Source organism: Mesoplodon bidens (assembly GCF_964165515.1).
Source record: "Mesoplodon bidens genome assembly, chromosome: 7".
Classification (NCBI taxonomy): domain Eukaryota; kingdom Metazoa; phylum Chordata; class Mammalia; order Artiodactyla; family Ziphiidae; genus Mesoplodon; species Mesoplodon bidens.
Genome location: NC_138164.1, coordinates 80768795 through 80781290, shown reverse-complemented (window position 1 = coordinate 80781290; position 12496 = coordinate 80768795). Strand labels below are relative to the sequence as shown.

Here is a 12496-nt window from a genome sequence, read left to right as displayed (position 1 = left end):
CGCCATTTTTTTCTAGACTTCTACCTCCAGTCTGTATTCTGTGAAAATGACTGTAGTTCTGTTCACTAAATCTCAAATCTCTTACTGCTTTATACATCCTGTCCCTGGGCTACATGATTCAGTTTTATGGATTTAGCTGTCAACTAACTGTAACCTCTCCAAAGAATTTCAAAACTGGAAAAGTTTTGTACTTCCACTTAATGAACACTTGGGTACTTTGTAAGAGCTTCAAGTTCAACAACATCAAAATCTACTGCATATTTTCAATAACCCATTCAAATTTGCTCTTTCTTCTGTATTTCGTGTCTTTGTCATTGTGTGGCCTCTTCCAAATGTCTATTAATTATTTCGTTCAATAGCCTGTTAACTAGTCTGACTTCCTCTAGAGGTTTTCCCCCAGTTGGTGCTCCATCATGCCAGCAGAATCTCTCTCTGCACATAGAGCTGATTATGTAACACTTATGCTCAGAAATGTTTGATGGCTTCCCATTGTCTACAGAATAGAATCTGAACTCTTATTATGGTATCCTTCATAGAACCACAATTTCTATGGTTTCTTCATAGAACATAGCTCAGCCTTTCTTGCCTCCACCCCTGCCATGATCCACAAAGCCCAGTCACATAGGTTTCCCCAAGTAATCTAGTTACTTCTGCTGTTCTCTGTGTGGAATGTTTTTAGTTTTCCACTCTACCATCAAATCCTATTAACGGGCCGTTGTCCATAACAAAATGACACATTTTTCAGGTCTGCCTCAACCTTTCCCAGTCGCACTTAGTCCTTTGCTCTTCTACTCTAGAGTATTTTTTAAACCACTCCTATAGCATTTATCACAGTCAGTTTCATAGATAGTTGAATAGGAGTCAGCCTCTCCCATGAAGATTTAATTTGGGAGCACATCTAATGTTGCCGTATTGCATGTATCTTCACAGTGCACTCATCCAACACAGTGTAAGCAGCAGATCAAAATTGCCTGAATGAATGGATGAACAAATGCATGACCAGGTAAAATATAAAATCCTTTGGCCTACTGCTGTATGGGGTGTGTATGTTTCTCTGTGGATGCCTTGATGCCACCTCAGCCTTAAAAATTCCAAGATGAAACTCATTAGCTCCCCAAACTACCTACTTTTCTTGCTCTCTAATTTGGCACACTGGTTTCTCAGTCAGCAGTACTTGGGTTCATATTTTGACCCTTTTCTCTCCCGTTCTCATCATGTCAAGTCATTTGCCAAGTTCTATTGATTCTGTCTCCAGTGTGCCTTGCATCCGCTCCTATTTCATTTTTCTGCTAGTTGAGGCCCTTCTTACCTCTGACTTGAGGAGGTCTCCTAATAGTTTTCGAACAGAGTTTCCTGCTGTTGTCATCCATTCTTTGACCTGTTGTTAAAATGATCTTCCGAAAGCACAGAAACTTTCAGTGGCTTCTCACTGCTTTCAGAACTAAATATCTAGATACCAACTTATTTTTTAGAACTTGTACAGGCTAATCAAAACTTACCTTTTCTGGCATATCTCTTACTGAGCCTTACAAGTATCCCACACTTCAACCAAAGTGGTCTGCCTCTTACAATAGCTTTAATATGCCCTGAATTTCCTAATACTTTCTTTTTCTTTTCTTTTTTTCATATTGTTCTTTTGCTTAGTGAAATTGTTGAGAAGGTGTTGAACCTCTTCTGTAGTCTAACTTCAAATGCTACCTCTTAAAACCTTTTTCAAGCCCCTAAGTTAAAGCTGTATATAAGCATTCCAATTTCCCAACCCCTAAGGTCTTTATTTCTTTCACTTTTCATATTCTATATTGTGTTGTGATTTTTCTGTACTTATATTAAGTACATTGGAGTGAAAGCTCACTAGGGGCAGCAACCCTATGTTATCTCTGTATCTCTAGTAGTTCCTAGAACAGTAGTGTCTTGCATATAGTAGATGCTCAAGAGTATTGATGAAATTAAACTAAGATATGGGATAACCAAAAGAATATGCTAGTGAAGAGAGCTGAATTTATAGTATCAGAACTGAGAAAGACCTTTTTTAAAAAAATAATCAGGTTATTAGTAACTATAGGAAGGAACCATTTTAGGGGCTTGATAGAGGCAGAGGCCAGATGGGGAGGAATTAGGGAACGAGTGGGTACTAAGAAAATGGAACCATTGAGGATAGACAATTTGCTGTAATGTAGAAGGTAGCTAAACTCTTAAGAAATGGAATATGGCCTGCAGATTTGGGAAGAGACTTGTGAAGGAAAACCACATGCGGTGTTTGAAAGAAAAATGAGTGTGCTCTCAGAAACACAAGTGCCAAGATTACTCCAAGTCATGTGTTTTCCTTTTTCACCTTGGCAGAGGAGAAGCAGTCCAGTGAGTCAGGCCACTGAAGCTAATGATGAGTTCCAGTGTACTGAGGCCACAAGGTTAGATTAAGTGTGCGAATCACAGAATAAGAAGCCTTGAAACATAACCATGTTGGGCATTGGCAAGGGTGATGTTCCTGAGTCACTGAGTTTATATTCTTGTGTTCCAATTCATTCTGATGAAATTATTTATTTAGAAGAGTTACTGAGCCAACCATATGTATATTTTTAAGGAGGTATCTCCCCCTAATTATTACAGGTATGTTTTGAAATGTATGACATTTGAAATAGAATCATTAAGCTCAGAAACCCTAATGGTGGAAGCTGTTAATAATGTATGGTAGGGCCAGGGAGGCGGACAGTGAAGGTCTTTCCATTGCACTTGAAATGACATTATGGGGGAGACTTCTGTGGCCCATCTAGTTAGTTAAAAAAAAAAAAAAAGAAAGAAAAAATGGAAAAAAGAATCATTTCTTAGCTAAATTAGAATATTTTTCAAGTGTATTTTAAAAGATAGATATGGCTTCTGATAAAATCACTTAATATAAAAACAATGAAAATATTTAAAGAAATTGTGGCTTATATTTCTTGATAGGGTATCGTTTCTATTTATCTATAATCAGGGGCGTTGAATTTACACAGTGATAGCCCAGAGTTCCTGAGATAAGTATAGCTATTGGATTTAGTTTCCTTTTGACTCTATTGTATGAAATACAATATTGGAATATTTCTATTTAGTTTGAGTCTTAACTTCATATTCAAGACTGTGATTATCTAATTAGAAAAAACATACGTATATATACACTTACACATATACCTTTTGGACAATCAGTTTAATTTTTCAGTATTTATCTAGATATTGTGTGAATATTTCAAAAGGCAGAATACTCATTTCTGAAGCTCTGGACTATGTTAGAACTAAAAGGAATTATCTAGGCCACAGTTCTTAACCTTAAAGTCCCTGACGTTGTCAACAATTCAGGGAATAGTTTTCATGAGATTTTTCAAAGAGGTATCTGACCATCAAAAAGCTAACCATTAAAAGAGTCTCATCGGTACTATTCACAGATAATGAAACTGTAATGGGGAGTGGGGATTACGTCACTTGGCCATGGATACTGCTGTTAAGTATCCTTGTTTCTTAATTCCCAACCTTTTCTTTAATCATTCCAGTAGAAATAACAGTCAAAAAACAATTCCCACCAGTTGTTTAAGGATTATTTGTCATTCACTTAAGACATAGCCTCCTTAACAAAATATTTGCTCCAATGTCCTAAGAAATTTTTCAATGGAAATGGAATACTATATATGGTATATAAAGTAACACATGCACAGGAACTCCAGAAGGAAAATGAAACTTTCTGTTTATCTTCCCCTGCTTTGTTCTGTCCCCTCCAGCCCCCCTTTGCCACATTTCTTTTTCATCTTGTCTTATGTTCTAGTCATGGCCTCTGATGAATTTGATTAGAATAATTCAATCTTTTGATCATTCTCGTTTTTTCACTCATTAATTAGTTTGAGCAGTATTTCTTGAGTGCCTGTTCTATACCAGGTACCATGCTAGGTCTTAGGAATAGAATGGCGAGCAAAATGGACAGTTCTTCCTTCTTAAAGTTTGTAGTCTTAGAGGAACTAGTCAGGGAGTTTTGCAGAACTAGGCTCCCTGCACAGGTGCCAGCTTATTTAAGGATCTCAAAGAAGGCCACTGTGGTTGGACAGAAGAGCAAGGAGAGAGAGAGAGATGTACAAGAGGAGGCTGGAGAAGGAGGCGGGGGCAGATCATGTAGCTACTTGAGGCTAAGGTAAGTAAGAGCAGTGGGGAGCCATGGAAGGATTTCAAGCAGGGGGGTGGCATGGTGCATTTTAACTTTTTGGCTATTATGAATAATGCTACTGTGAACATCCGTGTACATTTGTATAGTTTTTTAAGTAGGCATGTTTTCATTTGTCCTGGATATATGTTTAGGAGTGGAATTGCTATGTAATTTGGTAACTCCATTTCACCTTTTAAGGAACTGCAAGACTGATTTCTAAAGTGGCTATACCATCTAACATTCCCATCAGCAATGTATGAGGGTTCCAATTTCTCCACAGTTTTGCTTACGCTTGTTATTGTCTTTTTGAATTTAGCCACCCTAGAGGGTGTGGAGTGGTTTCTCATTGTGAACCCCTTGCCTTTTCCTAGCAAGGTTTTTAAGCCTGGCATTTAGGATTCGCAGTGTTCTGGTACCAGGCCTTTTATCTATTTTGTTTGAGTCAGTGACTTATTATTCACAAAATACGCCCTATACTTTCCAAAACTCTTATAAAAAAATTCTCTCTGTGTGTGTGTGTGTGTGTGTGTGTGTGTGTGTTGAGGGGGTGGGAGGGGGTGCTTGTGGTTTGCAAAGCCTTGATCTGTGCCTTGCAGTCCTTCCTTAAAGACCCAGCTGAATTTCTTTCTCCTTCATTTGAACACATCAAGCCATGTGGAATAGCTGATATTTGACCATTTTACCTACAAAACAGCAATTTCAAATGGTTCAACTTAATGTATTTCTTCTTTTCTCTAATCCTCAAATTATTACCATTTCCTCTGAGTTTTTTCTCCTGGCCCTTGTTTGTACCTCTCATGGTATTATTGATATGCTTATGTGGTATAATGTCTCTTATCGGGCTGAAATCTCAAGGGCAGAGGCTGTTCTGTAATCTAGTATTTTGTACATAGTCAGGGTTTGGTAATTGTTAAAAAATTTTTAAAGGTATATGTACATTAAACAGTGAATCAATATAGACAAAATGAATCAGTATAAACATAGTACATCAATGTAAACATAACTGAATACAAATGCAAAGGTGTTGGAATGACTAGACTTATTGAAAGGAATCAGTAAGAATAACTTAGGACTGGTTTATTGTGGAAAATGCACCTTCAAGATAAGTTTCAGGTGGTTAAAAACCAGAGTTGGTCAAAAGAGAAGACAGTTTGGAGACTAAATTAGAAGCTATTCTGAGCGGAAACAGAGAAGAGTCTGATTCTCATGACCAGGGGCAAGGAACAGGTTTGTCTGGCTGGAGTGAAATGTAAACTGGAGCTAGAAGTAGGTATGGTGGAGAGCCTTGGCACTCTGAAAGCTATTACGAGATTTAATTTGATTTGGAGGCAATTGGGTACCAGTATACTCACTTTCATCATAATGAATACAGGTGCTACAGGATTGTTGGAGTGATGCTTGAAGAACATTATTCTTGTAGATTTGAATATTACATATTAGAAAGTGATGTGACTGACATCCCTGAATGAATCCAGTTATGAGCTGATTCCAGCTTTTTTTCAGCAAAAGTGTATTGAGCTACAGTGAGACATGAAATGGGAAATAAAAAACACATTCAATGTGAAAGAAAGGAAGGGAAGAAGAAATGAAAATATAAACTGTTTCTTGATGGAAATGACTGCATGCAGTTGGAGTGTCTATCAAGTTGGGGTGAACAGTTTTGGGAAAGGTAGTTCTGTGGAAAACATAATAGGCAACATGAACATTAATTTTTATTCATATTTTTCCCAGAGAAGGGTTATTTCTGATGACATAATTAAGTCTCTTCTGGTAGGACTGCCATGTCCTTTTTAGTACTTCTCAGAACTTTTGAGCTTTTTTTGTAAAGAAAAAAATTAATTTTATATTATCAATTTCAAATTGGAAATCTTTCACTTCTATCAGTATATCCAAGAAAACCTCCTCTGATGAATTTTATTCTCTGTGACTGTATTAGTCAGCTCAGACTTGCATACAAAGCAATACTATAGACTTGTGGCTTAAACAACAGAAATTTATTTCTCACAGTTTTAGAGGCTGGGAAGTCTGGGATCAAGGTGCTGGCCGATTCAGTTCCCAGTGAGGACTCTCTTTGACTGGCTTGCAGGTGGCTGTCTTCTTGCTGTTTTCTTACATGGCCTTTCCTGGTGTGTGCTTGCAGAGTCAGGTAGGGATGGGGGCAACGATAGGCTTTCTCTCTTCCTCTTCTTATAAGGCCACTAATCCTATCGATCTTAATTTATACCCAACCCTTATGACTTCATTTAACTTTAATTATCTCCTAAAAGCCCTGTCACCAATTATAATCACTTTGGGGCTCATAGTGAGCTTCATTGTAAGAATTTGGGGGGGCACCATCAGTTCATGTCAACGACAGACTTCATTTTTAAATTGCGTTCACAGTGCCAATACACATGCCCTTATAGTGGGAAAAATATTCATTTTTCTAATACTTCTAACATAATGTCCAAAAGACATAACTCCTTATTTTGTGAATACCAGGTCTTTAATTGTAGATCTTGCTGTCCCCTCTGCCCCCCCAGTAAATCTGTGGGTACAGTCACTAGGGGACATTTGTATTCTGACTTGTAATATGTCACAGCTGAAAGTAGTATTAATGAGAGGTGAAACAGCAACCTTGCCATTATACTTTTTTAAATTTATGCAGCTAATCTTACTTGGGGTGGCATAATTTCTGTGTAATAACACTCATTTGTCATAAATAATTACAGCTAATATCGATACTTACACATGGTACTACATTTTTTTTAGATGCTTTACATATTTTATTGCGAGCAAGATAGGGAAACGATCTGTGGTAAATGATCTTGGAATAGTAAACAATAACAAAGTGTCTGAGAAGAGGAGCTCGTAGATGAGTAAATACAATACAGTGTTACAGGTATTATGATAGAAATATGTACAGTGAACAGTGAAGGAAGAAGTAGTCATGTTTACAAGATGGATAGGGGCAAAGAGGGCATGGAAGTGTACGAAGGACATTAGAGGCAAAGACAGCAGGATTAACAAAGGTGCAGATGCATGAAGTAGCTAAAGAACTTAGAGAATCTGCAAGCCGTTCCCAGTGGGTTCAGATGAATAAGAGCTCCAGCTAGATATGTAGAACAAAGGCCAGATCATGAAAGACTTCAAGTGTTGTGCTAAGGAGTTTGGGCTCGATTCTGTAGGCAGTGAGTAATCACTGAAGATTTAAGCAGGGAATGCAAGTTAAAACCACAATGAGATATCACCTCACACCTGTTAGAATGGCTCTTATCAAAAAGACAAAACATCACACGTGTTGGTGAGGATGTGAAGAAAAGGGAACCCTGGTAGACTGTTGGTCGGCATATAAAGTGGTACAGTCGCTATGGGAAACAGGATGGAGGTTCCTCAAAAAATTAAAAATAGAACTACTGTATGATCCAGCAATTCGACTTCTGGATATTTATCTGAGAAAAACAAAAACACTAACTCAAAAAGATATGTGCATCCTCATGTTCATTGCAGCATTATTTACAATAACCAAAATATGGAAGCAACCTAAGGGTCCACTGATGGATGAATTGATAAAGAAAATGTGCTACACACACACACACACACACACACAGACACAAAACGGGATATTATTTACCATAAAAAGAAGGAAATCTTGTCATTTGCAACAACATGGGTGGATCTTGAGAGCATTATGCTAAGTGAAATAAGTCAGAGAAAGACAGATACTGTATGATCTCACTTATATGTGGAATCTGAAAAACAAAAACCGAACTCACATAGAACAGATTGGTGGTTGCCAGAGGCAGGGGATTAGTGCAGGAGGGAATGGGTGAAATGTGAAGGTGGTCAAAGTACTTCTGGTCATGAAATAAAGTCATGGGGATGTGATGTACAGCATGGTGACTATAGTTAATAATACTGTATTGTATAGTTGAGAGTTGCTAAGAGAGTTGATCTTAAAAGTTCTCATCAGAGACTTCCCTGGTGGCGCAGTGATTAAGAATCCGCCTGCCAATGCAGGGGACATGGGTTCGAGCCCTGGTCTGGGAAGATCCCACATGCCGCGGAGCAACTAAGCCCGTGCGCCACAACTACTGAGCCTGCGCTCTAGAGCCCACGAGCCACAGCTACTGAAACCCGCACGCCTAGAGCCTGTGCTCCACAACAAGAGAAGCCACTACAATGAGAAGCCGCACACCGCAACAAAGAGTAGCCCCCACTCACTGCAACTAGAGAAAGCCCGCACACAGCAACAGAGACCCAATGCAGCCAATAAATAAATAAATAAATAAACTTATTTTAAAGAAAGTTCTCATTAGAAGAAAAATTGTAAATATGCATGGTGATGGATGTTAACAAGACTTAACTGTGATTATTTCGTAATATATACAAACATGGAATCATTATGCTGTACACCTGAAACTAATATAATGTTATATGTCTATTATATCTCAATTTAGAAAAAAGTTTTAAGCAGAGGAATGATAGGATCAGATCTGTTTTTGAAAGATCACTTTGGTATTAGTCTGGGATGATATATTGGATGAGTAATCGAGGGAAGAGGTGTCGAGCTAAGACAGTAAGAATTAGGATAGGAAAAAGGATGCATTCAAGAGATGATAGGGGGGCTTCCCTGGTGGCGCAGTGGTTGAGGGTCCACCTGCTGATGCAGGGGATGTGGGTTCGTGCCCCGGTCCGGGAGGATCCTGTGTGCTGCAGAGCGGCTGGGCCCGTGAGCCTTGGCCGCTGGGCCTGCGCGTCCGGAGCCTGTGCTCCACAACGGGAGAGGCCACAATAGTGAGAGGCCTGCATACCGCAAAAAAAAAAAAAAAAAAAAAAAAAAAAAAGATGATAGGGAGGTAGACTCTACAGGACTTTGGATTGATTGGATGTGATTGGCTTGGGGAAAAGATGGTGATGATTTAGAAGAATCACTTGGTAAGTGGGAGTGTTGCTGAGCACTGCCCAGGGCCTAGCTAATATTTTCTAACCATGAGTTTTAAATGGCCCCAATGTGAAAATTTATTCCATTAGCACAGGAGAAGGTAGATAGTTATTCAATATATTGATCTGAATTTAGGGATTAGTTAGGGAAGTGGTGGTCAGTGGATAAGGATATAAGGATACTGAGTGTTTGGCGAGAGAGAGTATAAAATGTTACTGTGTATTCCAGGTTGGATGGGGAAGGAAGTGAAAGGGGATAGAGAGAGCAGTAAAGCATGAAGGATAATGACAAATGGAGGAGTTGAAGGATGAGTTGTCACCACTAGGTTGAAGATTAGATGAAGGGAAAGTTAAGAAAGTGAGATATTTGGAAAGAATAGCATCTGTGGTCAGATACTGGTTTCCTTAAGTTTAAGATTACAAAGGCTGGGTAGTTTCCAGAAATGATAAAGTACAGAAGCACATTGCTAAGGTGGGGATATAGATGAGGGATGTAGGAAGTGAGGAATTTTGAGCTAGGTTGTTGCTAGTTTGCCCTTACGGGCATTAAAATTCCCATGATGAAGGCACTTTTGGAGTAGAAAGAAGCTTTAGAGAAGAAAGTGAGCCAGATTAGAAAGTTCTTACTGAGTGAGGAGGAGTAATTAAAAGGTGAGTGGATGATAGTTACAGAGAGGTTTTATACCCAAATCCCATGAACCTCAGAGGAAGAAGGCTTTTATATATGAAGATGGAAAAGTAATACTAGTGTAGAAGCATGAGAAAGGAGCTGGGGAAATGCTGGCTTCACCTTTGGGCTCTTAAGATGTGGGACAAGAAAGTTTTCTCTAGAAAAGGCTGCAGTGAAGTGGATTCCTGGAAGGAGATCTCAGTTGAAGCAGAGAGGTGGAGGGGAGAATTTGGTTGAAGATGTAAGAAAATTTATTCAGTATGGAGTAAACAGTCTAGTATAAAGGTTAGGAAAAGTCAGGAGCTGAAGGAAGACTTGGGCAGGGAAAATGGATGGAGAAAACACATAGTCGGACCAGAAGGTCTGGCATTTTTGAAGTTCAGGATGACAAGGATAACAGGAATGTTTGGATTGAAATTTATGTAGTGAAGTTTCTGGGCCTAGGAAAATCAAAGTGTCATTGGTTACTTAATGAGATTAGCAGACTGCAGTCTTTGCTCTGAGTTCAAATGCCTTGCCAATTACAAGATTCTTATTCTCTAGCAGTTTATAATTTTAAAAGGAGGAGGCTGTGTAACCAAAGAGCTCTAGTCTAATGTGGAAGGTGTTAAGTGCCATTTTAGAGTATAGGCAGAAGTGTAGTCGACTGAGAGTTTTGTTCCAGCTGGAAGACCTGGGGAAGATTTCTTGGAAAAGCTAGCCTTTTAACAGGGTCTTAAAGTGTAAGTAGGATGTTAATAAATAGATTGGGATAAATGGGCATTCTTTTTGGAATGGCATGAGCAAAGGTATGAATTCAGGGAAATACAGAGCTTGTTTGTGGAACAGTTCATAAAAGGTCAACATAGAGAGCTTGACCTCAAGATGAGCAGTGGGGAAATGGAAGAGAGCAGTGGAAATTAGGTTGTATTATTGTAGTAGCCCTGGTGATCAGAAGCATGCATAGAGCCCATATGACAGGAGAAAAATAACTGCTGAAAAAGAATTGTATTCTGTGGCCACCCTCAGTCTGAGTAGCCACTTCATGTTTATACCAGAACTTTCAGGAGTTCTGGTGGTGGTGGTGGTGGTGGTGGTGTGTGTATTTGTGTTTGCTGTAATCACAAGTATTCCCACCCTTGTCCCCTCCAGCCCCTCGTTGCCTGCCTGGAGTTTAAAACCTTTTAGTGCTTATTCAAATGCAACAGTGTAGATCACAATATCTACCCACGTTTATGTGTATCTGAAAAGAGAAGTTAATCATTAAAGGCTGTTTTCCACACTTTTGCTTGAAAGATTGATTCTTTGAGACTGCAAAGTATTAGTTGCAAGACCTGGTTTTGTTTGTTATTTTATTTCTCTTAAATTTGTTTATTTCATACTTTGGCTCTAAAGAACTATTTGGTGTCTTTATGGTACATGCTATAATATTCCTATTGATACTATTATTTTTAGGTATACACTACCCATAATTCCAAATTGTGTTTTATTGCCTTTACATGTTTTTTCTGTTTTCCCAGAAGGTCATATACATAAAAAATAGTACCATGCATTTCAGCTTGTTCAAAATAGACTTTGTGAGGTGTTGATTGCTGTAACACTTAGAATTGTGTTTGGCTATACAGAATAGAAAACTCCATTAGTGATTTTAAAAATTGAACTTCATTTATTTTACATAACCAGAATTCCCAAAGTAGGGAGTTAGTTGTTGGTGTAGATTCAGCTGCTCACCAGGAAAGGACTTTATGCTCTTTTGTGTCCTTTGCAAGCCAGCATTTGCTCATGTTTACAGGATGGCCACAGTATATCCAAGCTTTATGTTCTTGGTACAGGCAAGAGAAAGTAGGAAAGGTTAAGGACCGCCTTTCTATTTCTGCTCCCCTTTATTAAGAACATAAGAGGCTTCAATAACAATTAATAAACTGCCCCTTAAATCTCATTAGCCAAAATGGTGTCACATTGTTTCCTAGACACAAGGGAGCCAAAAACAAGCACATCATCTTGGGCTGGCCACAAACTGTCCTCACTAAAGTCAGGAAAGAAAGGGGTGTGTATATATATGGAGCAGGCAGCAATCAATATCTGTTAGAGTACTGTGCCTAAAGTTTGTCTATTTTACTTGTTATTTTAATGCACATGGAATTTAATTACTCAGAAATTGGTACAGGAAAAAAGGAAGAAATCATTCTCAGGCTATCAGTTTATCTTTCCTTGCATTATAAAACTAGATAATAGAATTCTTATGACTGCTCCTTTGTATAATATAGATTTTTGGATACAAAAAAAATTACACAATTATACTTTGAAATAGTTAATAAAATAAAGAGATGTTTGTATTTGAAAAAACAATTTTGAAGTGTTCACACTGGAATGCCATTTTCACTCATTTAAGTGAAGTGACAGTTTATCTTGGGGGAGGTGGTTTTCACTTTGTATAAATATAGAAAAACATATCGTAGATAGCATGATCTTATACATGGAACACTAAAAACTCTACCAAAAGAACGGTTAAAACTAACAAGCAAATTCCGGTTAAGTCGCAGGATACAAAATCAACATGCAGAAATCAGTTGTTTCTATATGCTAGCAATGAACTTTCCAAAAAAGACATTAAGAAAACAAATTCATTGCAATAACATCAACAAGAATAAAATACTAAGGAGTAAAATTAACCAAGGCAGTAAAAGACCTGTATGAAGGAAACTATAAAATGATGGAAGAAATTGAAGAAGACACAAATCAATAGAAAGTTATCCTATGTT

General features: G+C 38.2%; 1 protein-coding gene across 8 annotated transcripts in view; it reads left to right on the top strand.

Moving 5' to 3' along the window:
• Positions 1-12496, top strand: part of MTMR2 (myotubularin related protein 2) — a 107862-nt gene that overhangs the window by 23997 nt on the left and 71369 nt on the right. For 3 of the 8 annotated variants that reach the window (XM_081239735.1, XM_081239736.1, XM_081239734.1), the window contains one exon: positions 931-1003. The exons of the other annotated variants lie outside the window; for them this stretch is intronic. In XM_081239735.1, coding sequence (XP_081095861.1) covers positions 984-1003 — 20 coding nt within the window. In that variant the 5' untranslated portion in view covers positions 931-983. The remainder of the gene's footprint in view (positions 1-930; positions 1004-12496) is intronic. 8 annotated transcript variants of the gene reach the window in all.